The 24,199-nt window shown below is 35.3% G+C and overlaps 1 protein-coding gene across 4 annotated transcripts in view; it reads left to right on the plus strand.

The window, feature by feature from the left end:
• The window catches only part of PSPC1 (paraspeckle component 1), a 61,047-nt gene that overhangs the window by 22,852 nt on the left and 13,996 nt on the right, over positions 1-24,199 (plus strand). For 2 of the 4 annotated variants that reach the window (XR_011339723.1, XR_011339724.1), the window contains exons 7-8: positions 7,373-7,430; positions 11,450-11,619. The exons of 1 other annotated variant lie outside the window; for it this stretch is intronic. Coding sequence is in view for 1 of the 3 variants with exons in the window: in XM_069883506.1 (XP_069739607.1) it covers positions 7,373-7,430; positions 11,450-11,619; positions 14,869-15,054 (414 nt within the window). In the remaining 2 variants the exon portion in view is untranslated. Of the gene's footprint in view, positions 1-7,372; positions 7,431-11,449; positions 11,620-14,868; positions 21,442-24,199 lie in introns of those variants that run through there. One more of the 4 variants, XM_069883506.1, reaches the window with a different exon arrangement.

Consider the following 24,199-nt stretch of genomic DNA (forward strand, 5'->3'; position numbering starts at 1 on the left):
GTATGAGTTCTGTTTATTATAAAACAAAGCTAGAGTAGTTTGTGCAATAAAAGGTCTTAAAGCATGTAAGCTTTTTAATGAAAATACATTCATGGTTTTGTTCAAGTTATTGCAGCTTCTGGATGTTTTCTGTAAAAGAGAGCAGTTATCAAGTTTAGTGTCCAAGATGTCTGTTGCTGGACTTGATGATCTCAAAGGTCTTTTCCAACCAAGCACTTCTATGATCACTAAAGCCATTCATAAAAATTTGTAGGCACGTAGACATCTTCTGTAGTAGGTATGACCAGTTTTTAATATTGAAGATGAGTGGATATCTCTGCATCCCAGCCAATCACTGAATTGTCATTTGCTACCTTTTGTGGCTTAGTTAATTATCCTTTTGTTCCCTTACTCTGAAGTGAAATCCAGTAATGATTATGCAAACTTTTTTTCTTACGATTTTGAATTTCATTTGTCTTTTCTAGTTTATTTGTCTTATTCCTGTAGTTCAGAGCAGTGGCTATTTTCTGCTTCTCAGGATGTGTAGGAGTGAGAAGATGTCTCCACTGTATAACAGTTGCAAGTATTTTTGACTCTTTTCCTAATCTAGTTTTCTTTCTAACTCCAAAGGTAAATTTTGAAGAAAAAAAACCCAAACAAACTAATTTAGACAGTATTTGACAGTTTACTGAGTAGAAAGTACAACTTTTCTTGGCCAAGATGCCAGTGTAGCAAGTTTATTGATGTGCTCAGCTGTCCTTTGATACAGATTTTGAGGAAACCTTGATTTTACAAATATGTTGAAACAGGTCTTAGGAAAAAAGATAACTTGCAGCAGTGTTTTTTGAGAGTAATAATGTAACAATTGTTTCTTTTCAGTACTTGTTTTCACATTGCATTAAGTCTTTGGAGCTGCTATAGACGACCATCCTTGAGTGCTAACCTGCACAGTGAGATTCATGTTAGGAAGTTGCATTTTTGGGATCTTTCAGCCTCCTTGATGCTAATAAATTTGACGGGCTCCTAGGTGGTCATGTGTTTACCACTTTTAGATTTAGCCTAGTGGCTGTCTCTTCTGTAGTAAAATGTATTTTCTTTCAGGGGATTATTAAATGTTACTACTTAGTGAGGTGTCCCCTAAATATGTTTGTAATGTGTGTGATATTAGTGCAATTACATTGGCTTTCTATTCCAAAACTACTGTCAGTGTAGACCTGTCTTAAACACCGGGTGAAGGTGGATGTGTTGAAAGGAAGTCAGCTCTTCTTCAGACTGGGTTTTGCATCCGGCTGTAGGAAGGTGACTTAGAAAGCAAAGCATACTGGGAGGATCATTTATTTAACACCATACTGGCCCCCCACCAAAACCCAACAAATAGTGGGTTTTGAAAGTAGAAGCTAGTTTTGTCTAAACAAAGGAAGATCTTCCAAAGATCGTTATAAATGGCTGATATTAAAATAAAGGAGAATTTGAAGGAATATCTAGCTTTCTCTTTGAGAACGGTTGCTTTTAAATTTCCAGGATAGAGATGCTGAGTGTCTGTGTGCTCTTACACAAAAAACTACAGTCCTTTTCTGTGTTTTGCAGTATTAGTGTGTTAGGTCATGCACTGAGAGGCTTTTCAATACTTAGTTAATGAAGTCATATGATGGAGTACTATCCTCCCCAATCCTTCACTTATTTTATGTAAACTAAACTAGTGTGTTACAAGGTATATTAAGATTGATGTTTTTAATAAGCTGTGATGATGGCTGTCTCGCACATTGATATAAATTTAGTATGTTTTATTACAGTACCTCTTTGACTTTAAAACGCTTGAAGTAAAATCCTTTTTTGTATTTGAAAGAATAATTTATGCTAAGAGTAGGAAATATTTTTGGCTTGTTTTAACTGCATTTATGGTTTTTTTTGTGGGGTGTAGTTGGTGAGGACTGTGCTCAGCAACTGACCATTCTATGAATTTTAAAAGATGTTGAAAGGAAATGAAGGAGGGCCCCACAGAAGTTGAAAACCTTTCCTGCTTGTTCCAAAAACAAAAAGCAGAAGAAGAAAGGTGTAGTGCATGGAGTTTTTTCCCAAATACATTCTTATACTTTTGCTGTTAATGAGTTTTAAAACCAAGTCCCATTTTTTAATAAGATTAGTATTTCCATTTACAATCTTACTGAAACAATGGAAATATTTAAGAAGTGCACTGAGGTAATAATAAATATTTTTTCCCATAAGGGAAATCAGATTTCTTTTTCTGTTAGTAGCTCTAGTTATCAGTTACTACCATTAGGAATGCTTTTCTCACTTCTTTCATTTACTGGAATGTATGTATCTGCATATGTTTTATGCAGTGTGCATTCCTGTTTTTACTGGGTGTGATAGGTTTTTTAATATTTAGGGTTTTTAAATATTGTAGCTTCGAGTCATGTCTGTCAGCTCTATTTATGACTTGAGCCACCAAGGAGGAATCTGGTTTTAGCTGCCTGCTCTAGGCCTGTTAGAATGTGTTTCTCAGAGCAAGTCCTTGAGAGCTATAAACCTAAAGAAAACTTTAGACTTCCTATTTATAAATAGGGCTGTGTAGCTCCCTGTATGCTCTCTGTTTTATAGCTACATTTGCAGTAATTGTTACATATGCTAATATATTGCTTGTGTAATTTTGTGCAAGGTAAGAGAACTTACTTATGTTAAGAACTCCATTCCGTTTGTAGAATTCTTGTATAGTATAGGCTGGAATTGATCTCTGGAATAATCTAGTATGATGCCCAGGACAGGAGAGTGATTAGTTCTGGATTTAGGAGTACTCAAGGAACACACGGGAATCTTGGATTTTGAAAGAAATCAGTGTTTTTTGTTTAAAATTGGTTATCATTCCTGCATGTTATGGAATAAAATGAACTATTATGGGATATTGTAACTTTAGGATCTTGCATATAGATCTTAATTGATGGATAAACCAAAGAGGGAAAGTTAAAAAGAGGGGTGGGCGGAAGAGGAGACTTCATTACTTCTACTCCTTGCTGGCAGCTTAACTTCCAGTGAGCTCCTCATTGGATTGAAATAGTGGAATGTTCTGAGGAAGTGACAAAGAATGCACACTCAAAACTATCCCCCAAATTCTAGTTTTTACTTGTCTTTAAAGTATAGGCATCTTTCAGTAAATTGCAATTCTGTGTTAGGTTAAAGAACCCCTGGAGAGGCCTTTGGAAATAATTTTTGCTTCCTGGAAAGAACTTAATGAAATAAACCACTCTAGAAAGGAATAATGTATTCTAGTAAGAGGTACAGAAATGTCTTGCTGATTTTGACAAATAGAAAATCTACTACAGAGTAGAATTCAGTTTTCATGTTAATGAAAACAGGTGAGAATCAACAGCACTGTAAGTTGCATTTTGCTTTGCACTCATAGACTATGTAAAGTGTAATCAAGTTACTGATTTTAATGTACAAGGTCAAGTTTATGGGCTAAATGTTCTTTTTTTGAATAAGGCATTTCTTTGATGCTGTGTCTTAGCATTATTTTGGTCACTATTCCTGAGCTGAAAGGTGAGTAAAAAGTCAAAGATGCACCTCCTGGCCACAAAGTCTTGAAGAAAACTGAATGATGTGTCCTCTTAATATTTCTGTTGATATCTTGCTTTTTTAAAATATCCCATGCTATGTTTATTCCATACTGTAGTTTTTTTGACATTTTTATTACTGGCAATATTGCATCATTTGGAGACAAGATTTTTAACTTTGTGCTGCCGCAATTGCAAAGCCTCTTTCCACGGGGGAAAAAGTAGGATCTGTTCACCAGTTTTGAAAAAACAACACAAAAACTACTTGGTAGATTTATCATCAATTTGAGAAGGGAATTGATAAATTCTTCAGTTTATTTTAAAAACAGTTCTGTGGTTTTATGGATTGAGTTTAAAAATATGCTATTATTTAAGAAACCCAGAAGGACCATCTTGGCAGTTCTCTGTATGCTTAGAATATTGGTATCAGTGGGGATTGAGGTATAAAAATGTTGTACATGATATACTTCAAATGCTCAAGTAATCTTGTACTTGTAAAAACGGGTGAATCCATACATAAATGTACAATGTAGAAGTAATCTGGGTGAAAACTGGGTCTATTCCATATTTTTGTCAATCTGCTTTTTACAGCTGACACTAAAAGATTTGTCAGGAAGGCTCTAATTTTTAATGCCATATCTAAAGTAATCAGCAAATATAATGCTGCAGTTGCCATCATAGCAGTTTTTCTAAAAGCAGACTGCTCAGATGAATTGGAGCTTCTTGAGTTTTGTTTGCGTTAGTGAGATCTGAAGTGTTTTACAAGAATCCTGCAACAGAAATAATTTAAAAGGCTTTCTTTTGAGTCGTGGAAAAAATTATCCTTTTAAAATAGTTTTATTCTTTGTTTCCTTCCCTTTGTTGTTGTGGGTTTTTTTTAATCTTCCCAAAGATTGAATTGACTAATTGTTCTTTGTCTTATGACTTTCTTTTTCCCCTGTAATTGCGTATCATCCATTTTTACTGTTCTCTTTCAGTTTTAGTTGTTTTCCCAGGTACCGTGTGACGTCAGAGGTTCTTAATTGCTTATTTCTCTAGTTAGCCCTCCTCTCTTGCTGCTCAGTTTTAACTCCCTGTTATGGGTAGTTACGGGTGGCTTCAGGGAAGGGCTGAAGCAGGCTGCTACTCGACAGAAGAAGCTTGGAGAAGATAATGCTATCAGTGTTATGTTCTTCAAAGGGCTTGCGTATCCAAGAATGAAGCTCTCGGGTAGGCTGGAATATCAGCCAGCACTGGTTCAGCTACTCTGTGTCATAACTGCCTGTTGGTATTGTTTTCTCTGTCTTATTTTGGACAAAATCTGTGGGATAGAAGACCTGGCTTACCTGCAATAACTTGTTTTATGCTAACATAGTCAATAGCTGCTTAGGAAATGATTTGTGTGGGATGGGACCGAATTTTTGTTATCATCTGGATTCTTGTAAATACAGGTTTTGGCAAATCACCAATAGTACATGGTTTTTGTGGTGAATATGTCAAGCATTTAATTACATTAATGATGTATACTGTCAGCTAACATTTGAAATTGTGTTTTCCTTGACGGGATTTATCTTAAATGTACTAATTCTATGTTAACAGCATAAAATGATTTCCCTGTGCTGGAAATTGGAAATGCTATAATTAGTTGTGACCATGCAATCGTAGGAATAAAAATAATTCCCGTAGACATGTTGATAGATTAACATGCAACAGAGATCATAAGGCACATTTATTGATCTTGAGTCTATTGCTGTAATATTTTTTATATGGTAATAATTCCACACCAAAGTAAGAGCTGGAAAATGGCAAATAATTACTTCATGTGTTTTGTTACAGAAGTCAGACTAGACTAAAAGAGTTTTGTGCTTTCTGTTAACTGAAGACTGGTAGCATTTTACTGGTAGCTGAGAAAAAAGTGGTTTATTGCTAGGAAGAAGCATAGTGTGCTTTTTTTAAAAAAAACGTATATTACAGCTTGCCAATGCTTTTATACTGTCTTCTAGCTGTTTGTGGCATGTCCTGTTACCATAAAGCTATCTACATAGGCACGCACAGCCTGATTGAAGTAAACTGGCAGCCACAGTGTATTGCTACCATGTTGGGCTAGGGATTGAGGATGATACAATGACTTCTCCTTCTGCATGTCAATGCTGAGGTGTAAAAACAGACTAATATCAACACGATTGTATGGTTGTTTTGTGACTAACTCATTGGTATCAGTTTCTGGGTGTGATTGATCTCAGTAGGGCTGCTGATATTACTTAAAATTTTAGCTGAAATTCTGACACAGTAGTTGCATGTCCTGTTATAAGGGTTTAACATGGGTTCTAGGATCAAAAGAGGAGGTCCTTATTGCTCATCAATGGCCTTTAGTAGCTGGAGCTTAAAACCTGTGTCTTTTAGTTATGAGACCTTACTTTTCCTTTCCACGATAAGTCATATTCTTTCAAAAACAGTGTATAATCTTCTTATGTTAAGTACGTTGCATAGATAAATACAAGTTACTAAAAACAAAGTTATTGATCTGAGAGCCTTTGTCATGTATCTGACAATTTTCTATACCAGGATATTTGTACAAAACTATTGACTCTGTTCTGTTAAATATGGGTGTCTGCTGCTTGAAATGTGTGTGAAGAAAGAAGACTTTTATTTGGCATCTCAAACATGATTAAATGAAATGGAGTTTTGCAAAACAGTAAAAATGTATTTTGATTAATATTTCAGTTTAAAGGTTGCTTTTGGCAATACTGATTCACTGGCCTAATATTTAGAATTCTCTTCCAAGTGTGTCTGAATTTAAACTCTTAAATCTTAAGTGGAATGATTTTCAGAATCAGGTTAATGTTTTACATACGGTTGTTCTCAGCACGTGTGCTCACTCAAGAATGGAATATACGTTAATATTCTTGCAGAAAATTAACAAGAAAAAATTTGCTGTAAGTTTCATCAGTTTTGCTTTTGATTTGTGTATTTTTCTATTTCATCCTTTTGATGTAAACAGTAATACTAAAATCCTGTGGAAGTATCAATGATAGGTGTACTTTGTTTTCCGCTAAGTGATGATTTTTGCTGTTCTGGGTACCATTTCGAGTTTTGTTTCACAGCAGGCCATGGTTCAGAATCAGTAATATAAGAACTGTTTCTTGCTGTTGAATGGCTGTGCATCAATTGCATCTGAATCAGTTTGGTGTGTCTCTTTAGGATAAACATAGTTTATGTTGATACAACATTTTTATGCTGGTTTCAACAGGATGGTCAGTGTCTGAACTGAGTAGTAAGAGCTTGTTATAGTTAAACAAAAAAAGTAACACTGTGTTAAGTCAACTATTTGAGCAAAGGTGAACTGGCAGATTGAGTTTATATATCATAATTAAACACATTAGAGCTTGGTTTCCAATCAATGCAAGCAATTTTAAGTTGTGAAGGCAGATTAACTGTGTTATTATACCACCATATTTTAGGCAATACTGTAATAAGACCTCTTTTTACAGGGAAAGGGTAAAATATAACTATTTACAGTTAAAGTGTAAATATACGGCTTCTTAATGAAAAGCACTGTGTGAAGATGGATTCATTTGCAGTTGATCACATAACTGTTTGGTAACTTTAGGCTGCTCCATCTGATTATTTAAACTCGGGATATTTAACTTTTGGCATTTATGCAAAAATATACACCATTGCTATGTTGAACTTACTCCATTTGATTTTCTAAAAGCAGGGCAGTGTAGTTTACTTTATTCTTTGTACTTTTGTAATCTATGGCAAATTTTGAAGTTTGAAAATTTTTATTTTCATGCAGTAAATGGGAATGTTTTAAGTTCTGAGAATGATAGGTTGACCATGAAAACTATGTTTACTTTCAGAGAGAACAGGAAATGAGAATGGGTGATATGGGTCCTCGTGGAGCAATAAACATGGGAGGTAGGGATCTGAAGGAAAAAGGCTTCTGTAATGTAAAATTTCTTTTTCTTTGGGACTGTACATATTACTCAAGCACTATTAATTAGTGACAACTGTTGGTAAAAAGAAGTAAACAGTATTAGGAAATAAGAAAAAAAACTCACCTGTTTTGCTTCCAAACATCTGTTTTTTTTCCCCAACGTGTGTCTTTATTGTATTGTTTTGACTACCTGTGGTAGAGAAATATGATGTACAAGTTGAGAGAAAGAAAATGGCCAGGAAAAGTGATGCTCTAGGAATTATTTGATACAAAAGAGGATTTATCTGTTCAGAAAATATTTGGCATTCATTTGGAGTGACCACCTGTTCAGAGAAGTTGGGTTTATAACTGCATGCAGTGAAATGGTAATTCTTAAAATTGATACATTCTTGTTGATGTGCCCGACAAAAGTTTAACAAATAATGTGATTTGGGCTCTATGAATCTATTGCAAGTCTGTATTTGCAAATATTCTCAGTTCACTTTTATGACTTAAAATACTGTCACTGCTAAAAACTTACTGTGAAGTCTGGAAAGGTTAGTTCTTAATAATTGGTGCTTGCTCCATACATACAGACCGAAACAGTTTGGAATCTGACTTAATGAGAATATCTGCTTTTAAACAAGACTCAGAATATTTATTTTTTAAAAAAGATCTTTCTAAACTGTATTAATTGTCAGTATGTAACTCTTCAGGGTTTCCTGATGTTCATTAAAATTAATTAAGATGATAATTTTAAGAAAAGTTAACACTGGTTTTGCATATTTTAAACTTGAAAGTACATACAGAACTTGGTAAACGTTGTCGCTTGACATTTTGAGCAATGTGAATTTTTAGACTAATGAATCTGCTTGGTCCAGATTTTCAAATACATTATTCACCATTCCTTGTTTATTGAGGCACATTTATAGCTGCAAAATGGAACTACGCTTTTTCTTTCACTGAAGAGCTGCAGAAAGTAATTCTAAAGGAAGACATTGAAATTATTTACCAGTAGTCAGCTGAAGCATAAATTGTGAGGGTTTTTTATTTTATAGTTGTGCTTTTGCATCTTTTTGCACTCTTCTGGCAAATTTGGTTTATTAGGAAACTCTGTAAATGTCAGTACTGTGGAAAACACCAACCCCTGCGCACAGATCCACAAGATGCACTTCTTATCTGCAGATTTTCAATGTGTGTTTATAGCAATCAGTTCGCAGCCCTTTTCTTGTCAGATTTGAAAGCTGAAGAGTGATGTTCCTCATAGTCTTGCTTTGTAAGCTTTGTGCTATGAATTTTGGTTTTAAACCTGATACAAGTATTTCAGCAATTAATGTGTAGTTCCAGAAGAAGTTATAGTAACCGTGAACTACTATTTTAAAAAGGGACAAATATCCATAGCGAATAGGTAAGGATAATGTTTCTTTCCACAGTACCTGCGTTTTAGGTTATCCTACTGTAGAGACTTTTTTTCCTCCAGCTCATTCACAGCTCCACCACTACAACAAAAAAAGACAACCCCAAAAACCTGCAGTAGACCTTTAGTTGTTGGTCTTTGACGCCTTTCTCAACATTCCCATTGGAATTGTAACTTTATTTTTACCTTGACTTTCCCTGGGGCATTTGTTACTTGTGTGGGACAGCAGGCATAGCCCTTAACTGGATCTGTAATGCCAGGTGATAGCATTAGAGCTAGCTGAGAAACTTTTCAAGATGAGGATAAAAAGGCTTTTTCTGCTTTGTTTTCTGCATTGATGATGATTACTGCCTGTGGCTTGTTGCCAGCTGTGCCAGACCTTGTCATGTACACTTTGGACACTTAGAGTGCACTTCTTCAAAGTGCAGAAAAAGACCATTTTTTTTTTTTTAGGTTCTGTGTCTTGTGGCACGAACACTGACTGCTTTCCATGTGTTGCTGAACCTGGTCTTGGGAATTAACCACTAACACCGGTGTCCCACAGAAATGGACAGTCAAGTGGTAGCTGTCAGAGTCTGCTTTGGAGCTAGGAGAACCTCTGAGGCATAGCTAAGATACATTAGTGGCCTTTTGCTGAAACTGGGCAGGGCCCCACTCTCCCCTTGCATTATGGTCCCTAGTTGTCCTGTCAGAGCTGACTCTGCCTGAAACTGGCTTAATAACATAAAGGTTTGGCAGTATAGATCACTGTACGTCACCCTGGAAGCAATAGGGGCACATTCGTGTGATACAGAGGGTGAGAACTTAGTTGTAGTTGAAGAATTAGCGAACATGATATGCATGTGGCCAGCTGGCTAAGTTTAATTAGGCTGGCAAGCAAGCCACTAACGGATAACTGAGCATTGAGTGCTTTTATTCGGTGGCACTACTACAGCACTAAGCACTGCCATCGCGATAGTTCTGCACTGTACTTCTAGCCTCTGAAAGTAAGGGTTTCTCTTTGTGTTGGCAGTTCAGACTTCTCCTTTTCATTCCATACACAGCCACTGAATGGCTGGCAGTAAATAACAGTTGTAAGGCATTTTCAGCTGTAATTCTCTGGAATTGTAGCACAGTCATCTGCCTGCTGCATGAACTGCTCATGTTTGTGGGTAGGTAAGAAGCATCCAACTTGTGCACGCTTTTGTTTTGACTCAGTGTTTAGAGAAGTCTGGGAGCTTCTCATTACTAAGCACAAATGAGTTCTGCTTTTCAAAATGACAGATTTTTTTTTCTTTGATGATTCTGATAAGCAGGTTTAGTGCTTCACATATGCTACTGTGTTGCATGGGTGTTTTTGCTAAGCGGTTTGCAGATGGCATAATGTGTATGGGCAAGCCCACATCTGCAATTTTAGGAGCACTATGAGATGCAGTGGTTTCAGTGGTGGTTGCGATACATGTACTCGGGGCGGGTAATAAAGATGTGATTTTGCATCCCTGCAGACAGTCACTGTACTGTATCTGTGATGAATGGCCTGATTACAATGATGTACGTTTATATAGTCAGTACTAAGGAAATTAAGTTGAGATGAGAGATGCTTTTTTTTAAAAATAGCAAGTTTATTAGTCAGATTTATTGGTATTCTTTTATGTTGTCATGAGCTAAAATGTAGGCTGGATTCCGAAGGCATGGCTTCTTCCTTTTTCAAATTCTGGATGCACATTTCTAGCTGAAAAGGGTGGATTAGTGTTGTAGGGGGGAAAAACCCACATCACCACCAGGCTTAGTTGATGATATTTCATAATAGCGAATGTTAATGATACCTAAAATCAGACTTCCTTTATAACAATGTGAGAGGATGGTATGAAGGCAATTTTACGTACCTGTTGAGTGGGTACTGATAAAGTGGTATTTCCTAGCACAATATTATAACTAAATGATCTCAAAAGATGTTTTTGAGCTTTTTTTTTATGTTTCACTGTGAATCAGAATTTTGGAGGAAGTTTTTCTGTCACTTTCAACTCTATCAAAACTTCCCTAAGTTTTCTGGTACTTATACTATAATAAATTTGTAATAAATCTGTCATAAATGCAGGACTGACTTATGCCATATTACAAATAATTTACTGTGGAGTTGAGTACCATCTTTAGTCTTGCTTTTGGACTACAATCTAATATACTGTAGCACTATTATATACAGTTAATGTAATACTGGTAGAACAGTTCCTGCAAACGTATATTTATGATTCCTTAAGTGCCAGGTTGCCTTATAGCTGCCAATTACTGCAAAATTACTTGAGGTTTTTTACTAGTTTATGGTGTGTATATTGCATACATATTCTATGTGAACACTTCAGTTTCTGTACAGGAACCATACACCTATACTTAGCTGTAAAGTTCAGGATTTTCAAATACATGAAGCAGATTGTGTAATGCAAAATAAGCTTAATGAAAATCTGTTTAAAAGCAGATGATTGAGATAAATGTACAGTCTCAAAGAATTTTTTTTTTATTTCAAGTATTGGAAGTCTTGTACATTTGGCTTTTTAAATATTGTAAATTGTTTGTTTGTTCTTGTAAAATTCAGATAGGACAGCTCTAAGTATAGATTGTTTTGCATAGATGCGTTTAGCCCAGCACCTGCTGGTAACCAAGGCCCTCCTCCAATGATGGGTATGAATATGAACAACAGAGGAACTTTACCTGGCCCTGCAATGGGTCCTGGTCCTTCCATGGGACCAGAAGGAGCTGCAAATATGGGAACACCAATGATGCCAGATAATGGAACAGTGGTAACGTATCACAAATTTAATTACTTTGAATAGCTGTCATGTCTCATGGCCCATTTTTGTTACCAAAGATATTTTCACACTGAGTAAAAACGTGTTTTGAATTCATTGAAGGTGATTGATAAAACCTGGTACGTGCAAATAATTTACAACATAGAAGGGAAATCTGTATTTGACATTACTATGAAAATTCTGCTTCCCTTAGGAATGGAGTGAGTTCTGTCATCAGCAACCAGACTTTCAATTGAGGTTAGAAGTTACAGCACTTGTGGCAAAACTTTGCATTTATGGCCTGTCACGAGAACTCACTGACAGGATGAAATGAAAAAGTAAAAATTACTGATTAATGCTTGCTGCTTGTTCTTTTGTGAAACTAATTTCTTCGTATTGGCTTGTTGGTGCTTTTGATGAATAAATGTTGGATGCTGTGTAGTGTGAAGATATCTTTGTGTGAACTATTTAATTTTTTAAAGCAACTTTAGTTGGGGATTTTGTATTTCTTTTCTAACAATGTTGAAAGCATGAGATTATGGCAGTAATTATGCCACGTAGAAAATAAGGCTGCCAACAGCTGTTAGGGGTAACTGTCATATCAATACAGGAAAAACACTGCCCAGTTGCCAAGGGTGGTAAGGGAATGTCTTGTACACACCTGGAATTTTTTATCAAGAGCCGGTATGTTATTGAGATGCAAGTAAAGTACTAGCTATTTTTATAGCCAGTCACTTTTCCTAGCTGTAATGTCTTATGTAGAGAAACAACCACATAATTTTTAATCTGATTTTTGCATATTTTTTAGTATTATGCTGTTAGTAGATTTTTGGGGTCTTGTAGTGGTGCTGTGATATACAAGAGTACATAGTAAAAACAATGATTTCATTATAGTTTTATTGGAACACGACTGTTGTATAGCTGAATTTTTTATATATCGATATATATATGCAAATATATTTATGCCTTCTCAGCAGTATCAGCCTGCAATTGAGCAGTCTGTGTAATGAAGTTCAAACAAAATCCTTTGTTCCTTAGAGGAAAATGAGATTTTGATTGAGCACAAAATGCCTAATGAGTCTGGTCTTCGCCAGTTAAAAGAGAGGATCTTGCTTCACCTCTCAGGAGGCGGCTCATTTTATAGTTGTATTGTTTCTTTACCACGTGGAGGGATGCTTTTCACAAAATAACATTTTCAGAAATGCTTTTGCTGGAGACCACTGTTAGTGGTCACCTCTAAAACATTCTCTTGGGAAAAGAGGTGTAAGGAACAGAACGTGGTATCATAAATTGTATCTATCTGAAACTGTTGTTTTTCTACAAAAAGTCATTCCAGATATGGAAATGTAGGGAATATACTGACAATAAAAATTGCATGTTTTAAAAGTATTTTTTTAACTTCCATTTTCTTCTGCATGCACAAATGAGATACTTTTTTTTTTAATTATGGACTGTCAAGGTTTTTAATGGGGGGGGGATAGAGCCCTGCAGAAAAGCCTTGTTGTATTTTTCTTGTAGTTGGAAAGACACTTTATAGATCCTTTGCTGTCTCCTAAAGCAATGTTAAGAGAGAAGTGGAGAATATGCTTTATACACCAGAAATAGTTTTCATTCTTTAAATCGAATGTTTTTCTAATGTCTTTGAGGGGAAAGTTGGAGCAATCTTTTCATTCCACTGCAGTCTTTGGAAACATAGATCGTCTTTGGAAACATAGATTATCTTTGAACATAATGTTTTAAAAACATCACACACAGCCCTTCCCCCCCATCCTTTTCTATAGGTAGTTAATTGCTGCAGGTTCTTTTTAGCTGGAGAGAGTGGCTCTTGATGGAAAGAGGACTTGGCTTTTTGTCCAAAAGTCAGATGGTCAAAATTATTAGGAGTATATGGATAAGCTATTTGTTGAAATTCATATCTGTTACTAACAAGCTGATATGAATTAAAGACTTTTTTTTTAACAACTTTTAACCAGTGCTGCAGATTTTAAGGTACTTAAAGGCAGCAGCTGAAGTAACTTTTTTCTTATTCAATGTCATATTTTAAGCGGTGCACATTTATTCAACCGTGATTCAAGTTGTATATTTTTTTATCTATATAGATATAATCCTGTTTTTAAATTACACATATATGAATTAACAGACTTCAGAATTGTCAATCTCTACCACTGTTACTGGAGTCAGACTTTCAGAAGAATTCTTCTCTAATTCAAGCATATGAATAAAGTGCTAGTCTTGAATGTTCTTGTTGAACTTTGACTACCTTGGCAGTTAATATTAGTCTCTGTATGGAAGAAATTTCTTCTGAAAGTATAAGTGTCCCCAATGGGTGAATGATGAGTTATTTCAAGTTATGAATGCACCGTATACATGTGTTTTTAATGATTTATGTTACATTGAATTAATGGTTTAAGTATCATCATGTGGGGTTCTGTTTTTAAACAGTTCCATAAATACTGAACTATAAGTGCTCAGATTCATCTTTTCTGGTTTAGGTCTTAATTGCTATAGCCAAATATATTTGTGTTAAGCATGTATACGTTTATTAATATTGGGCACAGAACTAAGGAAAACAAATGTGGAACATTAACTGGATTTTCATCTTCTATTGATATTTCAGGTTAAGCTTTAGACAAATATTGAGGTTTTTTTTAGTCCAGTTAGACATCTTGTCACTGGTTATGTCAATTTATTTGGAATTAATTTTAAAAGTCTTAACTAAAGATTCCTAAAGTGCCGTATAAAAGGCTGACTCCAGGTAGTAAGGACTGAAATGTCCACAGGTATGTGGTTATAGAAGTCTTCAGGTTGTATTGCTATTAAAAGAGTAAACCTTCAGTCTGTAGAAACAGAAAAAAAATCGTCAGCTTTTATATTCCCTAGTTTGACAATGTTTGTGTCTGATTTATATAAGGGAGAAGTGTTGTAGTTAGGATTTAGGTATAAAATTACCGTTTGCTATCTTCTGTTACATTGAGCGTTCTTATTGCTTCAGATGTGCTTGAAAAAATGAAGTTACCTTCAGCACCAGAGTTGATCTTAATACTTAAATTTGTAATTTTTAATTTATCTTACAAAGTTGGAGCATAACATTAGCACTCTTGAATTTCCAGCTCTTTTTCCATAATGACTAATTGAATTGCTCCTTTCTTCCCTCTATGTGTGATCCTGATTCTGCTGGACTATCTGCTGAACTACATGACAACATCACTTTGGTTTTTGTTGTAACTCACATTTGGCATGTTCCATATGGACTGGTATTAGCATAATGAGAGATTTCCTCAAGGAGGTCCATCACAGATGGGTTCACCTCTCGTTAGTAGAACGGGCTCTGAAACTCCTCAGCCGCCAATGAGTGGTGTAGGTGCCGTGAGTGGTGGACCTGGTGGCTTTGGTAGAGGAAACCCAGGGGGCAACTTTGAAGGACCTAACAAGCGTCGCAGATACTAAAACTTACTTCATTCCTTATTGTTTAGAAATTCCAGTAAAGCTATACAGTGATATGCCTTTATAATTTTAGCTGTTATCTGGAAACGGTTTTATTGTTATTGTAGTCTTTAAAACAATTTATTTTGTAAAACTTCTTTTGTATTCAGTCATAGGCTTTGTAGTATAGAGCAGAAATGATGTGGATCATTATGTAAGGCAATGTGTTTGTGACTAGCAAAATACAATGTGTGACTATGCTGTAAAACGTGCAGTTATATGATTACAATAAAATATAAAAACCACTTGCAAGGATTTTGGGAATGTTATTACTAATGCTGGGTGAGAATAATTTTATGCTTATTTGTAAGTGGCATCATTTTCATTCTTATGTAGCTTCTGCTATGTGTTAAGAAAATTCCATCCTTAATAGTGTATCTGTTAGCTAACTACATGTTGCAGTACATATTGTGAACAATTTATAACACTACATCTTTTGTTTGTTTTGACTTTTAAGAACATCAAATGTTCTACAGAGTTTTTTCGAGCATACTGTGCCCTTGCATCTCAGTCTCCCTTTGCAAACTTAGTCCCAATAGGCTATCAATAGAGTGCCCCTTAATCAGAAAATTTAATGTGGGGTAAAAAAATAACTTTGAAAGAGGAATCTGTGTGTATGCTTTATTCATAACAGTATGAATGAATTTACTTAAACCATACCTCTACAGAAGAAGAGTTGTTGCGTGATATCTGTGTATTCGACTGACAGTTAAAAGTATCTCGCCATTGCAAGGAAGGAGACATTTGTGCAAGCTGGTTTAAAGCCATCCATGTGTAACACATCATTATAAATATATGTTTCCCCCTAATGGTTGGTTTGAAAAGAAACAAGTCTGTTATCAATGATTACCTGTGTATTTAGGAGGCAAATACCTGTTTTCCAGTTAAAATAGCAGTTCATTTAGAGTAGTATACATTCAGAAGGATTTCACATAAGTATTCTTGATAAATGTTTTACAGAATAGTGAATTTGAAAAATACCCATTTCCAACACAACTCAGGCTAGATTTGCTGAATGAGTTTTAAGATAAAACTGATGATAAATCTGTTGGAAAGCTTTTTATGATTCAGATTTTATCTGTTCTGGAAGATGATGGAAAAGTCCTATTGGTTCTATTCCCCTCATGGCAAGTTAGTAAGGATTTTTTTGGTTACTGTTGCTTTTTTCCTGTGCAAAATAGTTATAAAATATTAGTGTTCTGCTTTTATTGGTTCACTCACATTTTCAGAATAGGAATTACTAAAATTTATCTGCATGAATACTAATACCAAATTGATTAAAAACTGATTTGAGATAACATGATGCCCTGATTATACTGGAATGTTATGTACATAGCTCAGAGCATGGATGCAAGCAGCAGAGACTTGTTACTTTACGTAGCAGTGGTTGTCTTGGTGAATTGAATTGTGAGCAAGTGGGTAAAAGAAAAGCGGCATTGCTGGCATTTTGGAAGTACACCGTTATTTAAGTTGCCAGTGTTACAAGGCTAGAGAGATTGTTTTCATACAATTCAGGAGTTACCATGTGTAGGTCCTCATTTGTGATGTCTGTATCTACTGAGCATTTTCCTTTAGACTGCCTTAATGTCGCCTTTTTTTGATCGACTTGTGATCTGTGCCACACTTCTTAGTTTATAATTTAATAGGGAGTTAGGTTTTAAGTCATGTGTACTTACAGTAATCATTCTTCCAAAGAAACCCACAGCTGGTTTTACTTAGCATGTGATTTTTCACTTGTTGTTTTTTCACTTGTAAACTAGTGTTTGCATAGCAGCTACTTCACCTCTCTGGTTTGGGCTGCCACACTCAGTTGAAAATTCAGGTTATGGTGTTTTCTAGTAAGGTGCCTAAATATTAGATGGCTTTTGTCTCATCTTTTCCTCCCTCGTACGTGGCATTTTTTAATGGGATTGAGGAAGTACTGTTCTGAGTTGTTAATTCTAATCTGTAAGGGGCACATGTTTTAAATATAACTTGAACAAGGTTCAAGAGGTCTGTTCTGTTTCTCAAGGGAAAAGGCTGTGCCATTCAGTCCTTTTGTCTAACTCCTTTGTATTCAGATATTGGCCTCATCGTTGTAGTATCTGAGTACGTTTCAGAAGTACATTAAACATAAAAACCTGCAAAAAGTGGTTCATTCTTTGCCAGCCTCATGCTATTTTAAGTGCATGCTTGTTGTGCTGCCTTTTTTTAGTAAGCAAAATGTTTGTATTTGAAAGTTATTGTAGATTTTAATATTAGTGATTTTCATTCCACAGTTGTGAGCTACCCTTCTGTAAAACAGACTTAGATGGCTCCGCTGCATGGTAGCAGTGGATTTGTCTACTGTCCTTATTGCAGGGGGAAAAAAAAAAAAATCTTCTGTCTTCTCATATACATGAACCAAGTCCTAAAAAATAAATACTGAAATACTGAATTTGGTCACTTCATGAAGAATTGCCTTTGTAGCTGATGACGGACTGCCAGATTCTGCTCTTAAGGGCTTTTTAGCCTACTCAGTGGTAATGGCAGTCATTTTTGTTTTGTCATACATGGTAGTGACTGACTCTTCCTTTTCTAACAAATTTTTTCTTTATCACATAGCTTTTCCCAGTTTGGTTCCCAAAACTGTTACATAGGTGCATCCAAGCAGTTTCTTTTTATTGAAGGTTCTGCCTGTGTGCTGGAAGTAATTAGTTTTTCTTGTTCTTCATTTGGCAAATCAATTTATCTTTTTTTTAATATGTACACATGTACTCGAGTTTTTAATGGTCTTTGGTCTGTTGGACTAGAGAGCACAGTGGAGTCCTGATTCTTCCTGCCATATGCTGGCGAGACAAATAACTTTGGAAAGGTTGTGCAATTGGCAGTTACAGTGTGCTTGCTTTTGGTTGAAGTTACTGAGTTTTTAGATTATCCCTGATATTTCAGTGTAAACTGCTTAATTTTTACATGAGATACAATTTTAATACTTAGCAAAGTGTTACTGTTCCATTTAAGTAAAAGGGAACCCCTGGCTACCAGAATCCAGCTTGTTTAACTGCATTTGCATTTGGCACCTCAGTCATTTAAAGAGAAGCTGTTTGGCAGTTAAAAACATAAAATTCGTTTTAGTGGTGAATGAATTTCTTTGTAATTCTGTTCAGTGTACTCACTAGGTAAAGCACACGGATATGTTGGGAAACTTGATGGTGATTCAGATATACTTAACTATTTATTTCCTAAGAAAGATACTTAAAAATTACTATGAACTGTCTAGAAAGAAAACTCCTGACCTTGAGTGGTTTTATTTATTGTCAATGTGTTTTACCCATAGAGATATGATAAATTTGAGACCTTTATTAGAACGAAAGTTTATAATAGATGGGAAGAAGACAGTATGAACTAAATGTTACATTAATTTAATTTTAATCATAGTCTAATAGGATTTAATAATATGCATTGTGAGGAACGTTCTGATCCAAAGGATACTGTCATATTTTAAAATGTTATACAAAACAGATTTTTTTTCTTTTTTACTTTTGATTTCAGTTTTTTAACTTGAAAAATAGAATAATTTGTAATTACACATTCTTTTTACAAGTAGTACATACAGATGCATATGGACTTGTACAAAGAAGTTATTGTACAGTCACAGTCTGCCCAGGATAACCTGGCTTAAACATGTTGAAATAATGGATCTAAAGGAAGATTCTGGAATGAAAACCAGAACTCCTCAGGCCTTTTCAAGGGAGAATGTATTTTGAGGTGAGATATTCAGCAAATGAGTACTGTGCTCTGACAGCATGAAGCTCATTTTACTTAAACATGTTGTGGAAACTGATATTTTGGCGTACTTAATGTATATATTTTTGTATAACAAGTGGGGTGAAGATAAGTGAAACTGTATTGTGATTAAACTATTAAAATGGCAAGGAAGGCTGGATGACAACTGATGACACTGGACTGCAAAAGTGAATGGATTCTCAATCCCATTCCTGAGACTTGAAGTAGTGCGTTTCGCACAGTCTGCATCCAGCATCTCTTGTTAGCTTGTGCTTAGGGCTTCTCAGGACCCCTGAATTAATTTGGCCCTATGGAAAATAGAGGTGTTGGACATTGTAATTTCACGTTATTGGGTGTTCAGTGCTAGTTTAGTGGCAGACTTTGGACCATATTATCCCCAAAGCATTTATTTTCATAAAAATCTAGTGAAATGCAAGAACCTTACAATAGAATGGTTGTCTAAAAAATTGTAGTACTTAATGTCAGGTATAATTTTGCAATTAGATTGGGGTTTTTTTGTTCGCTTTTGGCATATGTTGTAAAATAGTAGGTGGTCTCACCATTTTGATATTTTGCTATTACGAAGAAATCTGTTTTGGTAGTAGTTTTGAGATTTTTCCCTGTAAAATATTTTCAAAATCGTAGCTGTAGGCATTTCGAATTTGTTTTCACAGTAATCCATGAAATACTGAGGTTTATAAAAAATTAAGTTATCCCTGACCAGAATGTAAGTTGTCGAATAGATAAACTGAACATTAAATTTTATGAAAATGATACTTTTGATTATTTTAAATGCAAGGAAACAAGCCCTCAGTGTGTTGATTTTTCAATGGGATAGATTTAATAGGCCTTTTCCATCTTGACCTTCCTTAAGCAACTATGAAGATGAATGTAACTTCTGTTTGGAGACATTCATAATAATGACTTCAGCCTGACTTCTAAAAGCAGTAAGAGATGGGTTTCTTCAGAAAAGCAATTGAGAATAGCAACTACTTTTCCTTAAATGAAAGAAAAGTTTAGACATAGCATGTTTATAAGTGAAACCATTTTTAAATATCTGCTTCATAGAATGATGATTTTACACCCGAATCACATTAAGGCGGGGGGGGAAAAACACCAACCTTTGCACATGTGGGTAAAAACTTACTGAATTGTATGTTATCCCTTGAATACAGAACAAAATGCTCATAATAAGGGATATGATGTTTAAAAGGAACTTAACTGTATTACTGCATACACGTGTTGATAAGGTTTTTCCGTTTGTTTTTGTATATGGTTTGTCTAGAGCTTCTATTGTTCCTAGTTTTACTAGTATGCTTTTCTATCTTAATTTCTGTAGAGTAAAGCATAGCTGTATAACCTGATTGAATTTACATACTAACTGTATGCGGGACGTTAAGTGCTTGGCACGGAAGAAGCGCAGTGAGAATAAAGTTACTGTACTTGCCTTTAATTTCTCAGTAAAGAAATAGAACCTTGAACAGCAGTAAGTGTGAAGAGTTCTGTGTGTAAAAAGATTGGGGGGGTGTCTGAAAAAGGTTTGGGGGGGAGTGAAGTAACATAAAAATGGGAGAAATGTGGCTTAATTTTACATCTGCAAATTAACAAAAGTAACTTTAAGGCTTATTATAAGTAAATGCACTATTTTTTAATTAAAGAAATGGAGATGCCAGTTACATCCATGTCTTAGAAGTTCTAAACTTTTGAGTTTAGTTTTGGGCAGATGGCCAAGGAATATCAGAAAACCTGAAATAAATTAATGATTAAAAAAAAATGTGATATACATAAAATGTAGGGTGTTCCTTCTATGTTGTTATGAAATTGTTCTGTAGGACTTTATTTCTGTGGCTGAATACAGCAACTATATACAGTGTACACGCCTCATGCTGTCGTAAGTATGAAACAGCAGGTTTGGAGCTAGTTAGCTTACTATCAAACCATGAGAATCCAGTTTTACACCTACACGTCGTAGCCAGAGAAGATGTCGTAAAGTAAAAATGAAATAGTGATTATTTGATAATGATTATGGGATGGGGTTAAGGTAGTTTCATTAGTGTTTGGCCTTAGCTTCGCTGTAATCAACCATTTATGTCAAAGGTAGTTTTATTCCTAGTGAACATTCAAAAGCTAAAAAAAAAACCACCCCAAACTAAAGCCCCCCTTCCCCAAAACCCAAAATTAAACATAAATCCCAGTGCCTTACCAGACGCTCCAAGCAAAACAGGTTTTCTCTCTAAATAACCACATACACTTAAGCAAGGTGGAAGAAGAAATGTAATAAACCTAAGAAGACGTAAAGCCCGTAAGGATTTATTGCAATTCTTTTCACAGCTGCTTGCTCTTGGTGTTCTGGGCATTTTGATTCTATTTTTTAAAGCTCCATTGCTGTTCATTATTTGCTGTATAAGGATTTTTTTTCTGCAGTGCTGTAACTAAGCTTTATGTATTTTTATATATTGTAAAATTGCAGGAAAAATCCCTGTATAAACCAGCCCTCGCAGTACTGTAGAGTGCAGTTTTGAACTGCCAGCTTGAAGTGGTCTTTCAGCCTGCTTACAAACGTTTTAAATATTTGAATGTTAATGGGAAATTTGAAATCTTTGTGTGCGTATGAAAAATAACGATTGAGTACATCTGTTGCTGGAGTTAGAAAGAGTCCTTCGCCCTCATTGCTGCTTGATCCTGCTCCCTGCCTGCCTTGGTCCCCCCATGTCTCTCTCTGCCCAATGCAGTGAGCAGGGGGTAAGAAATCCAGAGGTTATTGAGGAAACCCTGCAGCAGCAGCAAAGAGTGGGACATAGAGTAAGACTCTAACCATGTGGATGTAGGCTAGTTAGTGCTCTGTACCTGTGCCACGTAGAGAATGTAGCATTGCATATGTTCTCATTATGTGAGTTTGGATAGTTTTCAATACTTCTAAGAAATGCATAGCTTAGAACAAAGTGTGTTTAATATGTTCAAGGCTTTAGATGTCTGAATGCACGGGTATGTTTTACATTTGTAGTTACAGTTGGCCCAAGAGGGCAAGTGCTTGAAATTATGAAGCAAAAACTGACTCTGAAATGTTGAGCCAAATAATGTGTGAGCTTGATTTGTCTGTTCACTTTCTGCAGTTGCCAAGAAGGTTACATGCAAGCCAGTAAAATGTGGAAAATAGTGTTCTTCATGGTTTCTCCAGGAAAGATGATAAACACAGTTGCTTTAGAGAAGCAAGACTATTCAAGTGTACTTTTCCTTGGAAGAAAATAAGGAAACTGCAGTTACAAAGATGAGAAATACTATCTTTTAAAATACTAACATTCTTCGTTCTTTGATACAATAGCACTTCATTGTTCCATATGTTATGTTCCACTTTTAAGGGATGGAGTGTGTGAAAGGTAAGCTGCAGCACCAGTTTTAATCAACTTGAAATCAGAAGCCTTTTCCAGAAGGCACAGAAGGAGAACCTTAATTATTAAATAGTAGTTAATCTTCAGTTTTGTTCCAATGTGGAGCAGTGTCCTTCTAGAACTTCCAGCATTGTCAGTAGCAGTTACAGGTCTGGCATTTTTAGAACCAGAGCTGTGCCAAATCATATGAATAAAGATTCTGCCCTAGTGTGTGAAGAATGCAGTTATTGCATTTCAAAAACTGAATGTTTGAGGTTTTAAAAGAAAATGTTTAAAATAATTGTCATATGTTGTATTACTGATTTAAAAGTGAAAATGGTGCTAATGTGGCAGTTAGGATGGCTGTGCGTTCAGAAGAACTTTTGTCCGTGTGCCAGTTTATTTTTGTCATGTTATGCTTTGTGTAGCTTTTTGTACTATCACTTAATGCATGTTCAGCATTGTTCTTGCATCACAGTTGTGTAGAGTTTCATGTTATTCACACTGCTGAATGCAAATGTCTGTGGAAGTGAGGTACTAAAGCATTTATTTAGTGTTCTGTAACTTGTTTAGGAGGGTTTTTCTTTACTAAGTTTGCCTTCTGTTTTGTGTCCACTCTGCATGTTTTGTGCAAAATACGCTTTTTTGTAGCAGGTCATGAAAATGTGTTTGTTAGGAAAGTATATGGAAGTCCTGGATGCTTCTTACTGCTTCTAAAATGACACCTGGCTCAGGAGAATTAAATAATTTGGTTTACTTTCCTGCATGATTACATCTAGATTTTTTCTGCTAATGGGCCACTTCAGTATTAATGCTAAAGATAAAGTGTCTGAGTTTAGTTTCCATAGAAAATCCAGTTTTAATCACAAGCATGTGTACATGACAGTAAATTAATCACAAATAACTTAAGTTTCTCTGAATAGCACTGTAACTGCTGCCTAAGTTGTATTGCGTAAAAATAATTAGTTTGAATTTCATCATTTGTAAAGTGAAACTTCAAAAATCGTACTTACTGAGAGTTTGCCAGTGCACTGGGTAGCAGGGAAAGTACAAATTTGTGGTGAAACCATGCTCTTAATTTTGACTTGTGTTGTGTTACTAGGCCTGTATTTTTTACTCCTTCAGTTGGGTCACTGTGCAAAACTGCTTATTACAAAGCTGTGACAAGAAATATTATTTGTGTTATTTTACCCAGTTATAACTATTAATTAAATTTTTAGCATCTTAAAAATAGAATTGGTTAGATTAGGTGTGTGGCTGCTGCTGAAGATGATACCATATAGTATGACTATCAGAAGCAGAATGATTCAGTAGATGGTAGTTATCAAAGACTGATAATACATTGTGCCTTTAAGCCTAGTTGGATAAAATCTGATCTTGACCATTATTCTTATTATGCTTAAAATGAATTCTTTCATGTATCTTTTTCTTCTTCCAGTTAACCGTAAATCTGAATTTCCTAGGTGTCTGATATTTTTTGGAAATAAATACTGATTCTAAAACTCTGTGCCCAGAACCTTGATGCTACATTTGCATTTCTGCTTTATTGCTGTAGTCGTCACAGAAGTACTCACAGACTTGACGGTGTCTTATCTGGATTTTTTTGAAGAGGGTAAGGGATTGATCATTGTATGTTGCTTAGTTCTTGAGGCCTTAGGTGGAAAGCTGGTAATGTAGAAACCTCATATTATTTTAAATGAAAAAAATTATTTTAAAATTTGATATTAAAGCCTGATATTTAATATTTGATATTAAAAACTTTCCAGTTTCAAGGAAGCGAAATGGTGTATCTTTGAAGAAGGTGGGAAAGCTTTATTTTACTGAAGGTGTTACATATTTGTTAACTCTGTGAGCTCCACATCTTTCAGTGGTCTGACATTGAGGACATTTTGACTCAACCTTCCATTCATATTATGGTGAAAATTCTTCAAGCCTCTGCCAAGCTATAGAAGTGGCATAAGGAGATGTGATTTGCTGATTATAGGATTGGTCCAAAC

Source organism: Phaenicophaeus curvirostris, chromosome 1 (genome assembly GCF_032191515.1).
Source record: "Phaenicophaeus curvirostris isolate KB17595 chromosome 1, BPBGC_Pcur_1.0, whole genome shotgun sequence".
In the NCBI taxonomy this organism is placed as follows: Eukaryota; Metazoa; Chordata; class Aves; order Cuculiformes; family Cuculidae; genus Phaenicophaeus; species Phaenicophaeus curvirostris.